Source organism: Halichoeres trimaculatus, unplaced genomic scaffold (genome assembly GCF_033239565.1).
Source record: "Halichoeres trimaculatus isolate MK-OKI-2021-1 unplaced genomic scaffold, fHalTri1.1 fHalTri1_scaffold_19, whole genome shotgun sequence".
NCBI lineage: Eukaryota > Metazoa > Chordata > Actinopteri > Labriformes > Labridae > Halichoeres > Halichoeres trimaculatus.
Genome location: NW_027437197.1, coordinates 14,171,842 through 14,195,634, shown reverse-complemented (window position 1 = coordinate 14,195,634; position 23,793 = coordinate 14,171,842). Strand labels below are relative to the sequence as shown.

The 23,793-nt window shown below is 43.0% G+C and overlaps 1 protein-coding gene across 17 annotated transcripts in view; it reads right to left on the bottom strand.

Annotated features, from left to right (window-relative positions):
- The window catches only part of caska (calcium/calmodulin-dependent serine protein kinase a), a 95,039-nt gene extending 72,046 nt beyond the window's left edge, over nucleotides 1-22,993 (bottom strand). For 9 of the 17 annotated variants that reach the window (XM_074695697.1, XM_074695699.1, XM_074695701.1 and 6 more), the window contains exon 1: nucleotides 22,204-22,991. In XM_074695697.1, coding sequence (XP_074551798.1) covers nucleotides 22,204-22,262 — 59 coding nt within the window. In that variant the 5' untranslated portion in view covers nucleotides 22,263-22,991. Of the gene's footprint in view, nucleotides 1-22,203 lie in introns of all 17 variants that reach the window. The other 8 variants (XM_074695693.1, XM_074695698.1, XM_074695705.1 and 5 more) reach the window with 2 other exon arrangements.
- Nucleotides 22,994-23,793: the final 800 nt, after the last annotated feature.

Here is a 23,793-nt window from a genome sequence, read left to right as displayed (position 1 = left end):
CAGCTTAGGAAGGAAGTTAGTGGAGAGTCCTGCCAATTGCTGGCTCTTCTGCAAGACTCTACAAAATGTGCATCTCACAGGAAACCCTCACATTACTCACACAAGCTGGTTTACTAGCTTGGTTTGTAAGTGAAGTGAAAAGAGAAAAAACAAAGCTGCTGTATTTAACAGACACACACAGAGGCTCAGCGACCTGAAGGAAACTCAGGTTAACCTGCAGGAGACCGAGAGTGACACCGAGGGAAAAACATCCTGATATATCTGCACAGAGGGCAGAAAGAGTCAGCTCCCAGTCTACTGTTCACACACACACACACACACACACACTGAGACACACATTTCTTTCAACAAACACAAAGACACACTGACAGATCTTATTTTCATCATGTCTGCTGTAAAACACCACCTCCCTCCTGCTCACTTGAGCTGCGCTTACACCGTCAGTCCAACAGAGAATCTGCATCCTGACACACGCAGATACACACTCACATACACACCCAGCAGCCTAACCTCACCATGTTCACTTCCACAGTCAGAGCTGTATCTGATTCCTGCATTGATCTACACGCCGCTGAAGCTCCTCTGAGCTCTGAGCTGCACACGGAAAAACACTAAATCTATTGCGCAGTCGATCGTCTGAGCCCAGCCTGAGAGAGACTCAATATTCTGCAGAAAGCCCAAGCGAAGCCTCAATATGTTCCTGTGTGCTCGTAAAGGCCATCGGTAACCCTTAGAGCAGTGCGGTCACAGCCTCCGTACGCTTAAACATCTCTCTCTCTTTAACAATGAGAGCAAAGAGCCGCCCTTTGCAACAGCCACAGCAGGAGGAAAGCTTTGCCCTTTTCCTCGTCTGACGCCTGTTTGTGGGCCTTTTAAAGGCCACAGGGCGACCCTAACCCTCTCAGGCTGCAGAAGAGGTCACAGGTCGGGTCGGTAATGATGGGATGATACGCTCAGTTCAGAGGGAGGGTGAAGGTTACAGTCGCTCTGAGCTCGGCTGTCTCAGGAGGAAACCCTGCTGGAGTAATCTGTAGGAAGCTGCGGAAGGATTATGGCAGCTGCTGTACTAAAACAGGACCTGCTGTGTAACGACATGGATACAACATAAAACAATCACAAACAATTGCACATATTTTTGAGTGAGTCAATCATAAATAAAAAACAACACTTCAGCGAGAGCATCTTGTGCAAAACTGTCAAAATATCCTCTAAGAACAGAAACAGGAAGCATCTGAAGACAAACTAAGAAATGACATTAAAATGTGCAGCTGTTGGCGGTCTGTCTCAGCGTTCAAAGAGTTAAAAGTGTCTGTCACTTTAAGACACACACCCGGAGTGGTCCACTTCCTGGTGTTACTACTCCACTCCATCCAGCAGCTCTGTCATGTGCTTACGTCTCCTAATCCTCATCTTTGGCTGAGGCCAGCGCTAAAGCTAAGATTAGCCCACATACACACACTTACACACACACCCAGGGGTCACACACACCTCGTACACACAGGGTCACAAACCAAGGGATCATGTATGTCTTGCATAAAGAGGGTGACACTGACACACACTCGAGGACACGGGAAGAGGAGCTGTGTGTGCTCAGCGTGTTGGACGTCCTGTTGTGTCACAGAGCTGGAGCTCTCACATGATGCTCACACACTTTCAGACTCTAACAGGAATGTTAACACCACTGAAACTATTTCTGCTCTTTAAGTCTATAGTGTGAAGAACGAGGAGGAGAATTCACGCTCTGTTCTGTCAGATAGTCTGATTTAAACTATCTCTCTGGCCTTTTCCAAACTAAATGTGTTTAAGTCAAATAACACCATTAACCTGTTTCTTGTCCATTTAATCATGAAAGGGTCCGTTTTTATGAGGGATGTGATATGTGGAGGACGAAAGAGAAGAAACACTTTAGGTTTAAAGAGAAGGTTTGGTACTTTTTTGGTCTTAATTCATGTCATACTATCTTGACATGATTTACAGCTCAAAATAAATTGTCTTCACTTAGTTTTTAAAAAAAAAAGGTATTCCAGCCTCTGTCTCACACACACTGTCGCTTTAAGGCTCCCCATTCCACAAACCCCCTTTCCTCTGATTAGCTGGCCCTAAGTGGTACTATGGGCAAACCTTGGTGTTTGAGGCCCGTCATGTTCACTTAAAGAGGCTTGAAAAGCTCCTTGCATTCAAACTTAACAGCCAGCATTACTACTTTATGTTTCTAGGGATGGGTACCGAATTAGGTACTTTTATTGGTACCGACTGAGTCAAAAGCTGCGTTTCCACCAAGCAGTCCAGTTCGGTTCAGTATGGTTTGGCGCAGTTTGGTACAGTTAAGCCTGATCCCGTTTCTGTTTCCACAGCAAACTGTACCCTCTTGTGGTAGGCGGCGTGTAAGCCGGATGCCAATAGCCGCAGCTGTTAAACAATGGCGTGACGCCGTAGCAGCGTGACAGTTAACTCCACCAAACAGAAAAACGTGACACGGTAAACAAAGAGTACAGATGGAAGACATCCAGCATTTCATCCTCTTTGTGATTGGCATGTAGCTCTTTGTTACAAAGTGCAATCAAGCTTTGTTTCAGAGAAGTCTGTGTGCTGCCAGGAGAAATGCAGCCACTGTCGCATGGTAAGTGACGATTCTTTCATCCAATCAATGATCTGAGGTGATGTAGCTCCACCTTCCAAGATCGGATCGCTTCAGTCTGGCACCTATACGAAAGGGTCCAAAAAAAGTAGGCCGGCTCGTCTCGTTTATTGGGGATCTTTACCGGGAAAAGTCAGTGGAAACACCAAAAAACGCCCACCCCACTGAGACGAACCGAAGCGGTCTGCTTGGTGGAAACGCGGCTAAACAGTACCACATTTAGGTACCTAAATACATCATTGTGACTGTGAGAAGGTGGAAGAGTAGGTGATTTTCCATGCTGGACACATACACAGTATTGCAAGTTTATATATTCAAGAATAAATATGTTAAACTGAAAACTCTGAGATTTGATCATTAATCAAATATACACACAAAAGTACTGAAAATTGGTACAGAAATGTACCATTTCATATTTGAAAGATACCCAATCCTATATGTGTCTATACATTAAGACAAATCAGGATACCCCCGCCTCAGTTTAACAACAATGTTTTTTTTCCTGTATGCTGGTGACTACTTATAGATTCTACCTCTTTATAACCACAAAAAGGGAAAGTTAATCCTCTTTTCAGGCCCTTGGAACAATATTTGAGGGTCAAATATTCCTCTTGCCTGTTTGTTCTGAGCATGTCCTCTCCCCTGAAGTCGATCTTTGATCTCTTTCTGCTCTTTTCTCCCAAATCATTGACAGCTTTCCACTAGTTTCACTTTCATTTCAGTGCCTGCATCATCATTACATCATTAACCACAGCGTTTATCAGGACGAAGAGAGAAAGATGTGATGATAATGTCCTCCTGCAGGTTAATGTACAGTGTGTGTTCAATTGTGTAACACACACAGTGTGTATAAGTAGATGCGTTAAGTGTATTTTAATCACTCAAAAGGTCACTGTCTGCACACGTTTTCTCTGCCCGGCAGCGTCCAGACGTTTACAGAATGATATTTAGATACAATTACTTCTGTTGGCTCATCATCGAGTGTGTAAACTTTGCTGCAGTTTGCGAGTGTGTGTGTGTGGAGATGAGCTTTGATATCATTCTGTACAAACACACTCTCCTATCTAATCGAGTGCTTTAGCAAACACAGCAAAGAGGCTTGAATGCTGGGCTGGAAGCAGACATATGGAGTGTGTTTGAGCAGAGTGTGTGTATGTGTTTGTTTACCAAACAGAAGAGAACGTGTGTGTGTGTGACCTGTGAAGTCACTGTATTTATCTGACCCGGCTAGAAGAGTGACTTTGAGACACACACACACCGCTCTACACCTCCTCAGGTAAATATCACAACAGGACAGATGACAGAACAGCAGCTGAAACAAAAACAAACTAACCAAAAATCTGATTTTCAACCTGAAGCTGAACATTGAGAGGAGTAGTGGTTGAATGACATAGAGAGGCAGTGAAGAGAGCAAGTGCTGCTAATGAAAACTACACAGAGAAACAGAGTGTGTTGGTGTTTTTAAGGACAGAGATGAGTGATTCTGAGGTCAAGTGGGGAGAGAAGCGAGCTCATATTCACACACACCCTGCAGCAACTGCAGAGCTCAGCAGTTTTCCCACACCTCTTACACAAACTGATTCCACCTCTCCTCGAGTATCAGACCGAGCCAGCTCAACACAAAGGTACACACCACGATCTCTTCATCACATGACTCGTCTTCCTCAGAGAAACCGACCAGAGCAGAGCAGGGTAAATATTTGTGGGGAAGAGTGTGTGAAAGCAGTGAGTTGGTCTCACACTCCATCATATCTCTGCAGAGTATTCACTGTGTAAGCACAAACACTCCCCAGCCAACAGACTGGACTAACAGGACATGATTTAACACCACAGGAACTGCACCAGCTGCACACCGGCCTGGCAGAGGGCGAGGAGGAGATTTCTTAGCGGATCTTCCTCACTGATAAGCACATGCTTGAGAAATATGCAGAGCAGAGGCGTCTGAAGAGAAACGTTGATTTTTTCCTCCCATATCTTCTGCGGCACAGTCTCCATCCTTTCTCAACTCTGCAGTGACGCTGCTGCAGGAGCGATGAGTATTGACAGCTTCATTTACCAGCTGACAGAGAGAAAAACTGAACAAATACGAGCAGAGACGCCGCACAAGGACACGAGTGGGAGTGACACAAAGAAGAGTCAGAGCCCACAAAGAGGGGAGTGTGTGTTTGTATGTGTGTGTGTGTGTGTGTGTGTGTGTGTATGTCAGAACACATAACTTGCTGACATTTTCTGATTCTTTATTTACCACCCAGCTGAACGCATTGTTGCTCAACAATGAGTCAGAGAGATTAATCATCTTAACAACGACACAACCTTTGAGTGCTTCAGTTTGACAGAAATACAAGAAAAGAGTTCAACGAACGCAGAGATATTTATGCACTGAAGGCGGCCGTATGCTTGCAGACTAAAGACAATAAAGAAGACTAAAAATTAATTTGACTGAGATCAACATTTTGTGTTTACTCACACCACAAACCTCATCACAAAACCTCTGCTCTGGTAACAACTCCCTTCTTCAGTTCCCCAGGACTTAGCTCTGTATGGAACATCGGGCCTTTGGCTCAACTGCTCCTCACCTGTGGAGTACCCTACCTGACCACCTGGGGGCTAGACAAACAACTGACTCATTCAAAAAGGGTTTGAAAAAATTTCTTTTTGAAAAAGCTTTCCTTTGGAAGCTTTCAACTTCTTTTAATTCTTGTTCTTTGACTTGGTAGTGCTACTTTTTAGCACTCTCAGAGTGCTGCCTTTCAAAATTAATCGTAGTGTGTCTAAACCAAAGGGTATTTATCTTTAGTGCAACAAAAAAAAGACATAATGTGAGAAACCAGACCTGAAGTCAAGAGGTTGAAGGTTTCACAGCGCAGCATGAACCAGAAGAGGATCATCATTAGGGTAGGGATTGGGATGGGTACCGATTTAGGCCCTTTAAAGGTATCGACTGAATACTGTTGAAAGTACGGGGCATCGATTCACGTAAAGCCAAAAGGTACCATATTTAGGTACCTAAATGCATCCTTGTGACTTTGAGGGAGTGGAAGAGTAGGCAATTTTCCATGCTGGGCATGAACACAACATTATATGGTTATATACTGAATAATATATATGTCAAATTGATTTTTTTCTATTCTATTATTAGACAAATTGATATTTTTTACCACATAAACAAAAAAGTACCGAAAACTGCTGCCGTTGAGTACTGATTGCCAGGTACCGAGTATCGGTACCGTATTGTTTCAAATGTGAAAGGTACCCATCCCTGGGTAGGGATTCAGGAAACTCCTGGGTCTGACCCCTGCTGTCTGGCGGTCCTGATATATAAGCCCTGTCTCCACCAAGCAGTCTGGTTTAGATCAGTATGGTTTGGTACGGGTTGGCACGGTTAAGCTTGGTCCTGTTTGCATTTCCACAGCCGACCGGGTCCCCTTGTGTCAGGCGGCGTGTAAGCTGGATGCCGACAGCCGCATCAGTGTGATACCATAGCAGAGCAACACAGTGTACCCCCCTTATAAATTCAACAAAGAAGAAAAACCTGACACAGTAAACACAGAGCAATGATGGAAGACATCCAGTAGTTTTTCTTCTTTGTGATTGGCATGTGGCTCTTTGATACAAAATGCAATCAAGCTTTGTTTCAGAGAAGACTGTGTGCCGCCAGGAGAAACGCAGCCGCAGTCCCACCGTAAGTGATGATTATTTCGACCAATCAACAGTCGGCGGTGTTGTAGCTCCACCTCCCGAGATCAGATAAATCTGGCCTGGCACCCCTACGGAAGGGTGCCAAAAAGTGAGACGGCTGGTCTTGGTTACTTTGGTTATTTTGGGGTCAGTCCCGCGATTAGTGGAAAAGCCGTAAAATGTGTGCCATGCCAAGATGAATCAAACTGAACCGCTTAGTGGAAATGGGCCTATAGTGAACAAGCAACAGAGCCGAGACGGATTGGAAATTTATCCAGCGTATTCCCAGCGTTAGGGGTGATGTCCTAATGCTGATACCAAGTATCGGATTGGAGACAACCTGGACCATTTAATAAAAAACATGATATCACCAATCATATTTGGCGATGAACTCATCAGTTGAATTGAGCAATCCGAGTTTCACTTAACCCCGAAAAACAACAATGGGACCATTTCGTCCCTTAAAGGGTAGTTCCAAGAACTAATCATCTTTGGTACGTTCTCCAAAAGAATGGTGTCTTATCTCTTTTTTTTGGGAGTATAACTCTACAGAACAGCTTTTGGTAAAAAAAAAAAAATAAATAAATAAAAAAGTTTATATTTATAATCACGTCTAAGAAAGCTAGGTAATACAACACAATGGTCCTTGGTGTCAATGTGTTTCATTCTTCATTCCAGCTCCATTCGGCCAGGACTTATTTAAAAAAAAAAGGTTTAAATATTAAAGGTGTGTTTCCTTTTTAAACAAAGGTCATATAAAAATAATAACACTTTTCTCCATCTCTTGTTGTGATGAATTAAACAGCACCTCTAACAGGCTCCACAGCACATTATCATGGCTGAGGGGAGAGCAGAGAATAAGTAAAACCAAATCAGTGTGATTACTCGAGTTGTTCTGTGACCTCCCTCCACATTTAGAGAGTCCAGAGATTTACTGAAATAATAAAGAGCAGCAGTGGTGGAGTATTTACACCGCACTTAACAGCCTCATAAATAAGACTGATATTTCCAGAGAGGGAGCAGAGACTGAGCGAGGAGGAGGAGATGAAGAGGAGCTGGAGTGTTACTGTGCATCGCAGCTTGAAGAAAGACAATGTGCTCCTCACACTGGCTGTGCTCTGTGCCTCTTGTCGCCCTGAGCCCCGGCAGCTCTTACAATGGAGGAGCGACACGGAGCATGTGTCACCCATCTGTCAGACAATATGTCAACACAGACATCACACCCAGCTCAGAGTGGCTGCAGCCCGTTAGAGCCCTCTGCATCCATCCATCCCTGTTGCTTCAAATATTCAACACGTCTAACCTGCTGGAGACAGATATTTCACACACAGCTGGTCCTGCTGCTTCACACCTTTTGTTACTGTTTTCATCCAACATGCAGAAGAAGAGTGCTTCCACATTCACAGTCAACAGAAACCTGCAAGAACACGCCTGCATTATTAAGATGTCTAAGTTTATGCAGGTACAGCTGCAGGTTCTGGACAAAAACTCAATACAGAAAACTGTCTTCATGTTACTGTCACTCATCAGCATGCATGTAGTGTGTGTGAGTGTGTGTGGCGTGTTTCTGTGAGGAAATGTCGTTGGCATCACTGTGATGAAGTTCTCTCCTCTGGCCTTCGTCTGCAGCTATTAAACTATAAAGCATGGGATGATCACAACCCGGGCTCAAGGGCACATATTACAGGCTGTGTGTGTGTGTATTTGCGAGTGTGTGTTTACGCCTTCGTCTGATCAATATGAAGCATGGTTCTGGATTCCTGCAGGCTGCAGTGTGATATGAAACATTGTCTCTCTGAGCACGGATCAAGCATCCAGAGAGAAACGACATGTTGAACAATAAAACAATCACAGGAGTCAATGAAATGCGTGAAGTGCATTTAATCTGGTGCTGACTGAAGGTCGATATAATCACATGAATAAACACACACACAGGATGTCTCTACAGGGGGATAACACTTCTCATGTTGAACGTTTCTAACATTTAATATTCTCTTTATGTGGTATCACTTTACAAACCACATCGTGGAGAAGATCAGGTTTTCCCTTGTTCCACTTTGTATCCACAGAGAGATAATTTGTAGAATTTATGCCTGATGCTGTTTCATTTGATCATATTTGTGTGTATTCTGACTCTTCATGAGCTCACATTTAACCCTGAGCTGATAAAACACAGGATAATAAACTCATCTGGTTGTGTTTTGCCAACAAAAATCAATCCTAAAATCGCCAAATTCAGCTTTGATTCCAATCCCACAGATCGCTTTAGGACAGCTTTAGTGAGCAGCTCTTTGATGCTTTATTTATATCATAGCAACCAAGTCTTTAAGCATCTACCTTTAGTTTAAAAAAAACATTGTAGTGGTTAAAAGGCAAGTTTGTGAAATGTCTGAAGGGCCAAACGCAAGAAAATAAAAATCTATCTTAAATTCAAGTGCGTTTTAAGTCTCTTAAAACTTTTGGCATTGCAGGATACAGCAGGAATGAGATCAATTTATCAAACATGCAGGATTGAGGATGTTTATATCATGCATCTTGTGCTAATTCAGAAGTGCAACACATTTCAGGATGATTAAAAATAGCTGAAGAAGGATATTCAGGACAAGAACAGAAAAGATATCTGCACTCAGTTTCTAGAAAACACTCAGGACTGCATATATGAAGGAAGTTTATTTCTACCCCGAGGGAAAACTATAAACTAGAAAGGCTGAAGGAGCAGAGCAGCATCTTGTTCCTCCAGCTGTTCCTCGTGCTTGTGTTAAGTTCTTAATTGACCTGCCTCACTGGAAAGAGGTTTATGGAATATATAGGTGCTTTACAGAGCACCCCAAGCACAAGTGTGAAGTGAGGCATCTGTATACGTCGATCTTTCTACTGGCTCAGATGAAATCCTGCTGCGATGTAGCGCTACAGTAACCGCTTTAGAAATGCTGCTGAATGGAGTGATAAAAATATGGTCTGTTACAGCAGTGTACCTGCAGGCCTTAATGCCACTAACAATGAGGCTGCTTATGTGAGAAAGAGGCCTTCAGGCAGGAAACAGTTCCACTTTTATTCATTATAAAGGACTCGATGTGAGAACGTGTCCTCAGTAATTTACTGCATTTAAGCCTGGTGAGCCTCAAGGAAGCGTCCTAGATCCCTTCATTTTCTCTGCACATTTAGGTTACTGCTCTGTGTCATGACGAGACGGGGTTCAATTTAAGGTTGACTGGAAGAATTCCTCCGGGTTTGGAGATTTTCCCCTCAGATTATGGAAAAGCAGGAGCTTCTGCTTCTTTTGTTTTATGCTTTAAACACTGCCTCATGAGCCAAACTCAGAGATTTAGTCAAAACACCAACTTGATTTTTCCTCTTTATCCCTTCAGCTAAAGATTTACTATTTTGAGTCATGTTGATTTAAATTCGAGGTTCAGTGATGTAAATTTGAATATCTGTATCATCCTTTTTGTTCTCCTGTTTTTGACTTTCAAACTTTCTCATTCACACAAAGTCTGAATCTATGCAAGAGTTTTTCTCTCATCCTGAGCAGAAAAATTAAAACCAAACCCACCACAAGGACTCATTATACAAGTCAGGAGAACTCCAAGGTCCTCGCTTTTACAGGCAGCAGAGTTTGGCATTGAAACCAGCACCTGACAAGCTCTCAGATCTCATTAGACCACAGGCGGAGGGACCAGGCTCCAGGTTTTTGTGATTCTGGTTACATCGCCACTAAAGCAAAAAGTGGGAACATGACTGCTTTAACTTTAACCTTCGTCTCCTGTGCTATTGTGTGATTTATCTTTGACATCTTATTGTATTGATGTACCTGAATGGAGTTAAAGTTATGCATCAGCTGCAGCAGGATTAGAAGATGGTACAAGATACCACAAAGTGGGTTTAATGCAGAGCGCAGATAAGATTGCTGCAAAGCTTCTTAAGCAGAGAAACACTCAGACTTCATGCTCTCACCTTTCTGTTCAGTTTGTGAGGAGGCACATGATCAACATTAAGCTCCATCACAAACACGTTCGCGTCTAATTACCCTGTAGGTGAAAGCAAACAGCTCCTGTGAGTAAATCTATTTATTTAACCTGCTCAGGGGTGAATCTAATTTGCAGTCATTTAAAAGTTAACCCTTGTGTGTCTTAAAGCAGCGTCCCAGATCTCTTTATTTGACGTGCACATTAAGGTAAAGCAGAGAAAACATGAAGTCTTCCAAACATCCTTGGCACACAAGCGCTGAGACTCTGAAATAAATCTAACCTTCCTCCCCGTCTTGTTTTCTCCGAATATAAAGCTCGGCTGTCTCTGGGAGCACATGCTTTGCATTAAACCCAATCACAGGAGCTCTCACCTCTCATCAGAGCGATGTAAACAGCTGCAGTAAGTAACCTGTAATGTTCTGTGTGGGTTGACGGTGCAGAGGGATGAAGTAGAAATGCAGTCTTGGGGGTTTTTAGAGGGAGATGTCTTTTCCTTGTGTGCAGAGTGGTGGGTGTTGTTTTTCCACGAGGCCCGGGCTGTAACCCAGGTGACAGTGTTTGCTTTGGCATGTGGCGTGGAAATCAATTTAGATTAAAAAGGCTCCAAATGGATGGGAGAGGGACAACGAAAACAAACAGGGGACATGAGGAAAGAGAAGGAAAATAGCGCTAAAATGCCACTCTATCCACAGCTCCAGTAAAACGCCACATGCTGAGAGAAAAAAGCCATTTCAAGAGACAGTGATGTCATACTTAGCCGCAAAATCCAAGAAAACTGCCACGTCAACCTCTGTGACCTGATGGAAACTGTTATCAGGTTTCTTAATGTGCAGCTGTGTGTGATGAAGCTCCTGTTAAATCTCATTAAATACACCCCTCTCTCTCACACACACACACACACACACATACAGAGGCAGGGTCAGGATGGAAATAAGACATAAATAATGCATTAATGAAGGGACTGTACGACCTCATTAGCTAACAGAATCCTGCTGTGACCGCAAACTCTGACATGCTCGCTCACACATTTAAAACAGTATCGGGGGAAGACAGTGTGAGGTACTGCTAAGTATCAAATCAGGCGTTTCTTCCAGTTTAAGGCAGACAAATTGTTATATTTTCGAATAATTGATGTAATTTAGCATTTTAATCAAGTCACATGTCATGTTCAGGGTTGATGTATGTTTATCTGGCAGATAGAAGGATAGCTTCTGTCTCCAGCTTGTGTCTGTGAGGTTTCTTTGACCCTGAGTAAACTTCCACCAAGTCTCCTAGCCGCATGCTCTGATTCAACAGTCACACACTTTGATAGCACATCTCTCTGAATACTGACACCAGCTGTGGGTTGAGACAGTTGTGTCAGTCATATTTTTTGGCCAATTACTCTCATACTCTGGTAGGTGTAGCAATGACTGTTATACAGTTGTATTGCTCCCGGATATTGGGGCTCATTCTTTTGGGACCAGCGCTGTAATCCTTACTGGTGACCAGAATAAATGCTGAACTGAGAAATGGATCCTCTTCTCGTGATCTTTGGGAGTTGTTCGACTCAAGAACTGGGTAGATTTTATTACAATATGAGGGACAAGAGAGCTCTCAGACCCTTTCCTGACAAGAAAACCATGTCTTTAAAGACCTAATGGTGTGTTTGGACTGAAAGAGAAGCAGATATGTTTGCTTAAAAGCTGTAAGCAGATATTTTTTACCAAAAGTTGAGTTAAAAGTCACCTGACTCTGTTAATCTCCCTTTCCTTCATGATCTGTCTCGATGAACTTATGTGGAGCTACTTGAAGCTGACCACGGCACAGTTTGATGACCTGTCAGCATGGATCAGTACCAGAACTCCTCTAATGAACATAAACTACTGGCTTTCTATTTCGGCTGTGAGGCACATGCCCAAATGTGTCATTTGAGTCTCAGTTTTACCATATTCAAGTATAAGTTCTCTTATTGCTCTCTGAACCCCCCAAAAATGCAGATTTCCTTGATTTCAAGACAATAAACAGACTGAAAGGGTGCTGAAATATCTTGATCGTGATGCTTGTTACTAAACAGCCAGAATTCAGGATTTTTGCAATTCAAGAAGAAAAAAGGCGTAAAAATGTTTGTTTTCTGAATGGAGCCTGGTTCGGTCTCTTTTTCCGAAACATTCAGAGAAACCTCTAAAGTGTAAGTTTGTGCTTACAGCTTCACATTAGTTTCTTGCTCAATTTATAGAAAGGTTCATTTGGCAAAAGTGCATTTTTGCAGAGAGCTTTTTTGGCACAGAAATTTTTTCTTTGCTTCTTGTTAATTTGCTTTGCCCAACTTATTGACTGATCCTTTAAGTGTTCTGTTAATCATTTCATCATGTTAAAACTCTTAAATTGTATAAATAACTAAATATAATTCTTCTAATACACAATAAGTCCAAGAAAAAGTAAAATGCTTTCTTTCCTTTGGTAGGTTTTAACATTACCAGCCCAGCAAGATTTCTTCAACTGTTTCATAATGAAAATGAAAGTCAGCTGCGTCCAGGTACTTTGGACAGTTTTATAGCCGAATGAGATCAAAGATCATGGAGAACCCAATTATCCATCATATAAAGCCTCATGATCATTTTATCAGTAGAAGTTAGTGACTTATTGGAAAGTAACACTAAGTTTAACAGCTAGAAACACCTTTAAACGTCAGAGTCTGAATTGAGTGTTGACGTAAATGCAAAGACATGGGTGTACAGTAAAAATTAAAGAAAGAGTGTCATCAAATTACAATGTGGTGTACTTACTTTTATTTTCATAGTGTTTCTTAAAAGCAAATACATTTTAGAAAATAGCAACATTCTGGTATCTTTGTGTGATAAATATGCCAGAGTGTGTGATTTGTTGACTTATTATTAAAACCCAGACCAGCTGACTTGATCAAACTGAAACTGTCTGATTTTCAGTGAGTGTTACAGATTCAGCCCTCCTCAGATAAAAACCTCTGAAACGATAAACTCGGACACACTCTCCCTCTCTCCCTCCTCTGCAGCTGAGCAAATTAAGATACCGCAGACAGAATCTTCGGTTTCCTGAGAGGGAACATTTCCAGACAATCCCAAAAGAGAGCTGTCACAAGTAATGTGCTCCAGCAGCCCAGATCTGGAACAAACTTTGGAGAACACCAAACTCCAGCCGGAGCAGAGGGACGAGTCCACAGAGGAGATATGTGAGCAGCTGCTGCACCTTTAGACTAAAAGAGCTCAAATGGACAAAGGTTGTAAAATAAGAAGCTCTCAGTGATAGAGGACTCATGCAGATCTGATTTTCAGCAAAGCCCCATGATTAGAGTTAGCTATAGAAGCTCTGACAGGCAGCAGCAGAGTCGGCAGTGAAGAAAGAAAATTTCAGCAGCTAAAGAGACATACGTTTCACACTTTTTGCTCTCCTTCAGAATCCAGACTGTAACAGAAACCGGCAGAAATGTTTTCAGTTTTGTAAGAAATCCGACAGCTCATCTAATCTAACCAAGTCTGCCGCTGCAGAGTGACTCCAGCAGAGCTTGTTCTTCTAACAGAGCCTCAAATGAAGCTCTTTTTCCGCCCATAGAGCACTGACAGGGCCGGCTCGGAGTGTTTTTTTTCTGCCTTCATCTTGATGAGGATGGATAAATATTTTAGTGGTGGAGTGTGAGATCTCTCTGCTATATCATCTATGTGTAATTGTGCGTGCTGGAACTATCCTTTCAGCGGATTTTCTCCTCCTCACCCCTGCAGAGAGGTTTAAGATCATGAAACATAAACCCACACATAGCACGGGCGGAGTCCCCAGAGATGGCAGCATCTGTGTGTGTGCGTGTGTGTTTGTGTGTATATCCCCCCGAGCCCTGGACCTCATTCAGTCATAAGCAGCTCCACATTGTTGCAGCATTATGACTGAAAAGACATTCTCTAATTGGATGCTGTGCAGTTGACTCCCAATTAAAATGGATTTATTAGGCTGCAGCTAAACAGAGCTCGTTAGAGGAAGGAACGGCCGTGTGTGTGTGCGTGTGTGTGTGTGTGTGAGCATTACTGCCAAAACACACAACTCACACACTGAAGACATGAAACCAGCTAAGAACAGTCTCATCTTCAACCCGAGCTGCAGTGCGATGCTGTTTTCCAGAAGCAGAGTGTCCTGGGTGGTAGAAAACACTCTCCGTCTGTAAACAAAGCAGCGTTAACCCACTGACCCACAGCTCGGGGTCTGCTGGGGCCCTGAGGGGGGCACTAAGAAGCCAGATTAATGGGTTAGTGAGGTATGTCCAGAGTTTTCTATGTCACCAAGCTGGCTCTCTTTTTAATCTAAGCAGATTGCTCTGGTGTTTATGCTGCACGCCTCAAACCTGGAGTCAAATCTACAGTGAAAACATGAAGAGGCCAAGGTTCATTACTGCAGTGTGACGACACTTCCTGAGCAGCATGGATTAAAATTTTGCCCCTGTAGTGAGCTGTGTGTCTTCATACAGGTCAGAGTTCTAGGCTAAAAACAAGCATCAACACAAGCACAAAAAATATTTCAGATGATGGATACAAATCTTATTCTATCTGGGCACTTTCTAAAATTCCTGAATTTGCATCAAGACTCGGTGCAAAAGAGGAAAATTGGTGGATAAATCTTGGAATGAATACAAATTCTGTTGGCTTCTCTTCCACGACACTTCTCTTTGTTGTTTCCGACCAAAGGGTTCTTGAAAAATGGAGTCACTGTCCTTTTGAGATAAAAAAGAGCAGACCTTTGTAGAAAATTCAGCTTTTCCATCTAACTTTACAAAATTAACGCTTGAAAAATCGTAGTTTTAAAGGGCGCTGAGAAGCAAGAACGATCCTCAGCAAATTTTTGCAGCAGCTCAGGTTACAACATCCCAAAAGTGCTACCTAATACATTTCATCATCTTAACTCGTCAGCATCAGAACATCAAGTCATTTAGATAAGTTTTTACATTTTTTGAAATCATTTATTGTTTTAAGCTGAAGTTCAGCCAGCTGCACTAGCTGAGGCTTTAGTTTAAGCTGTAACTGCTGGATAGCTCTACTACCCAAAGGCTGTATATAGAATGGACAGCGTGGCTCCGCCTTTTACCACTGTACAGTTTTGAGGCCAGAAGGAACAGTTGGAGACCATAGGATCACATCCTTACTTTAGTCTATGCTACTACAAACACTCACAGATGTCAGATGTTGTTTTATAGCTTAGGCTGGGCGACATTAACCTTGCAGAGCAGACAGACCTGCCTGATTCAGTTTCTGAACTCCTGCAGGTCCATCTTGCCAGGCTCCAATGACCAACGAATTCACTCGGCTAAATTCTAACCGGCCCAATCAGGGAAGAGAGGTGGGAGCTGTGGGAGCAGACATGACGTCAGCAGACTTTCATACTTGTCAGCGTTCCTTTGATTCTTAAGTTAAATTTATAAAAACAGAAGCTGACGTCTAACGCCTTTTCACAGCTGTTTCTCATGATTCAGTAGATGTTCATCTTTTGTTTCTTAGAAGCATCGGCTCACTTAAGCTACGTCATACCGTGGCTTGATGTGGATTGGTCCGTGGTGAGTGCGTTAATCAGAACGGTCGTTCAATCACCAGCTGCTGATTTTTTTTAAAGTTCCGCCTCTGAAAACAAATCGGAAGAGCTGCTACCCAAATGGACTAGTGAAATATTTCCATGGCGGATAAATGAAACTGTTCCACAGGCGTGTCAGGTTAGGGCGATATGGACTAAAAATAAAATCTATGATTCCTTTTTTTTAAAATGTGATTTCTGGCGATTTTTTTCCCCTACTTTCCAAAGACATATCGCAAATGACAGAGATAACTCAAAACCAGTTTTGTTTAATTTTATTAAAAAATTAATGAGAGTACCATCTATTTCACTCCTGGAATTGAAATTTCATCTGTTTTTAAGTTTTAAAAACTTCACTTTGAAGTTCTAATGGTGGCAGAGTTGTCTACATTAATTCAAAATGTGATTATATTCTAATTGTCCAACCCCCCCAAAAAACTCGAATTAATCAATAAAATCGGTTCATCGCCATTTGTAGCATGGCATGGTTTGAGGCATGATGGAGACATGAGATAAGCTGATAAAGCTGTCTGTTACACTGACATAAAACCACTCTATCAGAGACACAAGGACACAGCACAGACATGAAGATGTGAACCTGTTAGGAGGAAGTGCTAGTTCTGCAAAGGTCAGCTTCATTCTGCAAATCAATGTGACATCTCTTTGTGTTTTCTAGTCAGTTAGTTTTGACTTAAACTTTCCTTTAAATGACTTGGAAACTAGACATCAAGTAAATGTAATCTTGAGATAAAACTGCTGTATTTAGTGTTATTTTTACAGCATTTTGATATGAAGTCATTTTGTCTTTAAGAGGCTATATCTAAAGAACCTTTGACTCCTCATAAAAACACTGAGCAATAAAACTCAAGGACAGGAAGTTAAGGCTGCTCCTACTGTACTGATGCAGATCTCCCATCATTCTAAATCTTAAGACATTGCTGTGTTATAAACGAACCTCAGCTGAAAACATGAATAATTAACTGAGCAGCACCTCACCAAAACCAGCCCTTCCTCTCCTGCAGGAAAGCAGAAAATGAATGAGACAGGCTGATGAACTTGTCTCATTATTTGCATAATTTCAAGCAGCAGAACGCAGCAGAGGAGCTCTAAACCTGCAGGTAGTTTACTCCCTGTGGATTACAAGCTGACGTCAGCTCACTCCATGAGCTGAATGGGACACATGCACACATGGCCTCACACACACACACACACCTACACACACACACACTCATCCTTGGGCGGTGAAATATAATGATGTCAGTCTTTGTGCAGCACCCCCGAGCATCCTCCCAGGCCATGAGGTATGCAGAGGGTAATTCATTTTATTCAGTGAGCAGCTCTGCAGAGATGTATGTAGTAGGAGGACGCTCATTGTTAAATCCACAGTGAGTCCAAACAGTGAGGACAGGGAGGCCATTGATCCGTTCAGCTGAGTCATATTAACTCTCATTTCTGGCTCCATTAACGGACGATGACAGACTCCACGGTTCACTGCAGAATCTCTCAATGGCCTGTAACTCTGGCATTACTGTTAACATGCACTCTCTGTTTGAGACTATTAGTCAAACTGTGGCGAGCATCAGGAAGTATTCATCCTGAGTTTTGCAATTTAATCTTTTGTGCAAGTGTTGAACATTTCCAGGTCGACTTCCCGAGTGTTTTCAGTTATATCACGGTAATGTTGACTAAACTGTTGAAATGAAAGTGAGCAGCAGCAGAAATAAGCAGACTGTGAATGTCTTCATAAAATGTTGAATCTGTTTCTATCTCTGGCTCTGTGTGTTTTAGAGAAGAGGGGACTTCTGCAGATAGTTTAGCACCCCGTAAAACACTGTAACAATGACCTGGAGGGTCATTGCTGCAGAGGAATGGCTCAAGGAAATGCAAATCTGCCAACTTTCTTTGGTGAGGTGCATGTAAACACAGTCAGTGTTGTCAGCGTTGTGTTTCGTCCGCTCCAAACATCAGGACTTGAACCCAAACGTGATGCAGCAGTTTGCTCTGATGCAGTGAAATTAGCATCGGCTGTTGTCACCATGCATCATCTGCAGCAACATTTGGAGCTGCGAGGAGTGGAAAACAAAAGGCAAAATGCATCTTTCTCGCAGTCTCTTTTGTGCAGAGAGCTGTGTAACAACCCCGCTGTGAGAAACACAGACACACATACGCACACACACACAACTTTTATATACCGAGGATGAACCAGAAAAGAGGGAAGCCCGAGGGCGCAGGATGTCTCTTAATGTGTGAGTCAAACTAATGGACTGCTTCCTTCTACTGCGCCCCTGACCTCTCCTGCTCCCTCGCTCATCTCAGGCCCAAAACACCCTCCCCTCATCCTCTCCCATCCTCCATCACAGATATTTACTCTCCTCTTCCTGGTCCTGGAGTCTGTATTTACTTTCTTCTTCTCAGGTCACTCCTCAAAAGAACAACAGCATTAACAATCCAGCAGCAGGACAGATGTGCAGGCTCCGCCATTTACCACTGTACAGTTATGAAGCTAAAATATCCCCGTCACAGGCGCAGCCATTGTTGCAGTTGTGCAGCCAGCGTCTGTGCGGTAAAGACTGTGAGGGATTCTGGGAGAATCTGAGTGGAGCTGGGTGACAAACATAATAATATTTTTTTTTCTTTCGAGAGCCTAATCACTCCTTGACTCTACCTCCCGACATATTTTACAATCCCCGAAATAATACACAAGAAAGTCAGCTGTCAATCATCATTAAACATAATGTAAAACCTAGATTTTAACCTCTAATAACTAATGAAAACAAAACTTTTCAGAAAAAAAACGACTTGAATATAAGGCAGCCAAATGATGTCTTTAAATCACCACAACAAACTGATGTCAGAAACATTTCTACGATGTGTATTTATTTTTTAAAGTTTGACCACAGCCCATGTGGAATGACTGGAGAGCCAGATTTTTTTGACCTATACTGCAGCCAGCCACCAGGGGAGCAGTTTTGTGGCGACCTCACTTCAAGCCAAGCAAAAATTATTTTACAGTCTATGGTGCAGACACATGCATGGACGGGCCTATAGGAGTATACGGAAAGGCTCAATCTGGCTCACGTTTGGTCACATAATGCAAAAATATAAACATAATTACAGGGTGGATCCATTTTTCAAACACCTCCATAAAAATAACCGAAGCAGGCAGAGAGCAGAGTGCTTTCCAGGGATTATAACAGGCCTGATTCTGGGTCTAACCCTGCAGGACACCCGTGCCAGTGTAGCATCAGGGCGTTGGGGATTTTAAAAAGACTGCAGTGTTGACATTTGGTTGGGTTTCCCTCCTGTTAATCCAGTCCCTGTAAGGATCAAAAACCCACAATTGGTGCTTCAGAGCTGTCTTAAAAAAGGAGCTGCAGCAGATCTCCACAGAGAACAGCGGGTCGGCTGATAAAAGGCCTTTCTCTCTCTGCCTCTGCAAAACTGTACATCTCAGACAATCTCAGGGAAATACAATAAGGACGGCTGCAATCCAGAGAAAAGAGAGTTCACAGTACTCAACACTGCGCTGCTGCGTCTGTTTAACTGACTGAAAATAAGAAGACAAACAAAGTTCCCAAAACAGAAAGCTTCAGCTTTGGTCTTTCATGCCTTTTTGTTTCATTTGCGCTGACATTCTCATTATGTAAGGTGACACGGTGTTAAGCATGTTGAGATTGCACAACCTGCAGGGGGCTGCCTTAATCCAGCTGTTAGAAAAGTAGTTTGCTTAATCTTGTTTAAAATAATCTCATTTAAAAACCCCAAATATCCAGAGATAGATTTGCAAAACTTGTTTCTGGAGGTTTAAGAGGTTTTAGGGATGTAACACAAACATGAAAAGAGATTATCACAAAAATAAAAGATTAATTTGTGAGTTTGTTGGCAGAATCTGGCTGTTGTTGTGACACGAAATCACTCTTCAGTTATTATGTGTTATAGACTTGTATCACCTTTAGTAAGCTTTTACAGGTATAAAGCACACCAAAATATTGTTAAATGACAGCACACTTTGCAAAAATCCAGACATAAGAACTGGCAGACTCATTTCTGTTGCAGATATCTGAGAGTTTAAGCGTTCTCCTGCACAGAGACACTGAGTTGTGATTGTTTCCGATTTAACTGACGACGCAAAGGCACAGGATGATAGAGATGAGGGATTTTTTGCTTGTGTGAGTTTGATTGAGAGAGAGCAAGGAGTGTGGGATGAAAAGAGTTCACGCACAGTTTTCAGGCTTGCCTAAACATGCAGCGAGCAGCGGCAGGTCTTATCACCCCGTCAAACAGTCAACCATCTCTGTGACACCGCTGAAAACCAGTCAGCCTGCTCCGGCTGACTGACAGGCTGCTGATTCACATGGTGCTTCTGTTTGTACACCCAATGAAGTGCTTCATTCAAGGCCAACAGTTTGGATGACACAGTCACTTATTCATGCGTCGTTCAGAGCAGAAACAGATCCTCTCCCTCTCATTCAACTGTCTGTGCTGCGCGTGAAAAACAAAGTGACTGTCTCCCTCAGCGTTTACCGCTTCTCTTCTCATAAAGCGCTCTGATATCAGGTGGGAAACTCCCAGGTGTGTGTGTGTGTGTGTGTGTGTGTGTGTGTGCGTGCGTGTGTGTGTGTTGCAGGTACTGAAGAACAAAGCTGAGCGCTGAAAGCAAATAACCACAGAGGGTGGGTCATCAGATTTATACTCTCAAGCTGTGCGCTACTTTTAACCGGTTTGAGGCATTAGTCATCAGCATGGGAACATTCACACATGAATGACACTGTCACAATATTCTACCTGGCTTCTGCAGGAGACTGTTATTATATGCAGAATACAGGATTACAACGAGAAAGTAATTGTAGCATTATGATGCATAATTCACCTGTCACATTCTGCAAAACCTGTTATCAAGAGAGTGGTCAGAGATTTTATTAGCTAACAGGTGCACTGATAGAGGCCTGGCATTCCCCTTTTAGCTCTTTTGTATTATGGTCTGCAGAAATTGCATAAAACAAAAGGCTTCTTCAGCACTTTTTCCAGCTACACCTTAAAAAAAAATCTGATGTCTTTCAGTCTTGAACAGGATTGCTGGGATCCAAACTGAACCTGAACTTGTGATAGTGGCCTAGCTCAGTAGGTTTATCATGCGTAAAAGCTGCTTTGTGCAACTGTAATAACACTCAAGCATCTGTGTACAACTAAAGTACGGCAAAACGTGAGGTATTTGTCCAGTTTGGGGTAAAAGTCATGAGTTTAATTTGTCATCCATTAATGCCAGTGAGTTATTTCATTGTATTAGTTGTAGATAATCAAACCATTTGAGGAAAAAGGTTCAAATTATCACTCTTTAGGTTGCAATGATACTTGGGTTTCTTGGCAATTGTGATGGCAGTTTTTGGACTTTTTGTTGACCAAGCAATATAACAGAATTGTGATTTCTTAGGCACTAAAATAAGTAAAAATTGTTTCTTGAATCCAAGCCATCATTAGTGTCCAATTTTGGAAGAACTCATTCCAGAGCAACCAAAAAAGTGTTGGATAAAGGAGTTGAATTATTACATATTTGATTTGTTGTATGTACATGGCCTTTAAGTGATTTTGTACACATGTTAGAGCATATGTTGTCTTCCGAGCCTCCAAAATGTCCATACACACCCCTCTTTATTGCTGATATCATTTTATGTGTTTATATTGCAGATATATCCAGCCTGCAGGCTGTAGAGCCTGTATTATATTTATACTCAACTTTCCTATGAGGTACTCCACAACCTCAGTTGAAATGGGACTTCCCATGTGCAAACACACTCTCAGCACAGTGAATAACACTCCACCAGCCTTGTTGAGACCTCCAGTCCTCTAACCATGACCAGATGTGCGGCGTGCATGACTCATGACGCTCTGTTGCCCTGCCCTTTAATCTCTGCAGCAAGTTGCCAACTGCCACCAGGTCAAAGAACAGGGCTGCATGCCAGCAACTGTGTGTGTCTACAACTGAACATGCAGGAGAAGGATACACACAGCTTCAGCAGCAAAGGACTTTGTCTTATTGCAGGAATAAGGTAATAAAGTGGGTGTTGAAGTGGGTGTGCATTCATAAAACAGTATTTCACCTGTTTAGCTGCTGCGGGATGCTCCTACGTCCATGTAAATTATATATAATTACAAGACAGCACAAACTAGCAATAAGGTCGCAATACCTTCAATCACAGCTCCTCACAATTATCACAAAGCTTGGCGTGCGTGTGAGTGTGTGCGTAAATATGTGAGTGCCAGACCCTCGGGATATTATGAGGAGCTAATTGGAAAGCTCCAATGACCAGCATTAACCGTGAAAACAGGAATATAAATGAGCAACGCAACACTTACTTGCCAATGACCTCGCAGAGCTCGTACACATCTTCAAAGAGAATGTCGTCGTCCGCCATAGTCCAACCTACCCCGGCTGGGGGAAATTATCCCCGAAATATGCGTCCCAAACGCGGCTGCTCCGACAGCTGGGCAGAAACAATTGACAGACCCTGCTGGTTGTGTCAGTCGGTAAAGAGTTCCACAGAAAGGTTGTTATATTCCAGCTGTTGGCTTCTCCGTCGACCCCCCCGCCCCCCAAAAAACGCTGCGTCGCGGTGGGTGAATCGGCACACGGGGAGTTCAGTAATCCAGTTGGGGTGTCCACCGGTCCGGCCCCGCCTTACCCGCAGCTTCCCGGTAACCCGTGTCAGAAAGCAACGCATACGTGGTTGTCAAACATTATAGTAACTCCTCCGCCGGTGTGTGTGTGAGTGTGTGTGTGTCTGTGTATGAGTTGGTGAGTGCGTGTGTGTGTGTGTGTGCAAAGGTGCATGCGTGTGCTCCCTCTAACGACTTCTCGTCTCCGGTGCTGGTGTTGAGCTCAAACCGGACCCGGAGGACGGTGTGCATCAGGCTCTGGTATTAGCACTGATCCAGGTGGGCTCCTTACTTCCCGAGCAGCCACACTTTTTCACGGGTGCACACACAGTCCTTCTTCCGTGTTACGACGGCCGATCAAAAGTCCTACACGCCCCGTGCAGACGCTCCTCTCCGCGGCTTGGAAACTCTTTTCCAGCCGTCAGAGTGAATCTTTTCCCCCCTAACACTGTCGCCCGTCTGCCTGCCTGGACGTAGGGCTCCACAGAGCTTCCAGAAAACCACCAAGCTCCGCCCACACGGGGTTATGAAACTGTCCCGGTCTCCTCCATTTTGGCGCCAAGATGTTACCCAAGATTCCCATTTGAGGCCTATAGGCTTTGAGCCAACATGGCGGCGTTACGGCACCGTAGAGGCTCCTGTGAAAGCTCAGTTTCCTTCAGACGCGTTCAATGAGAGGAATGAAGGCGAGCTCGGCCCGGAAGCGTGAGGAGTATGAATGAAACATGAACATAAATACCGAAGAATCAGTAAGTTTGTTTTTTCCTTTTCTCATTTTTTTTTAACATTTTTATTTCAACTGAATGGTTTCATCATTTTCAAATACAAGGAGTGGTATAATAAAGTTAAAAAAAATGTTTGCAAAGAAACTGAAAGTAACAGTTGAAATATTAAGAGGAATTGATAAAAAGAAGTTGGTAAATTCAAAATAAGAAATTGTATTTTTGTTTATACTCTTACAGTGATGGCTGATTTACACTTCTGATTCTGACTGAATCGTACCTTTTTAGTAGTATGAAGCTCACTCGCCATGTAGCTTAATTTCAAATAATCCTGAATTTTAAATTAGAGCGTCAAAGTAGAGTTACCACCTCAAATTAAGCATACAGATGATAACGCAGCCTGGGCCCTGTTCTATGAAGCATGATTACTGCCTAGCGAGGTAGCTTTGAGGATAGGTTCCGGATTCCCTGTTCAACGACACGGGATCACTCCTTGGCGAGGCGAGTCTCCATGGCAACATACGCTGAACGGCTAACCTGCTCCGGGGCAGGTTAGGTTCCAGATTGA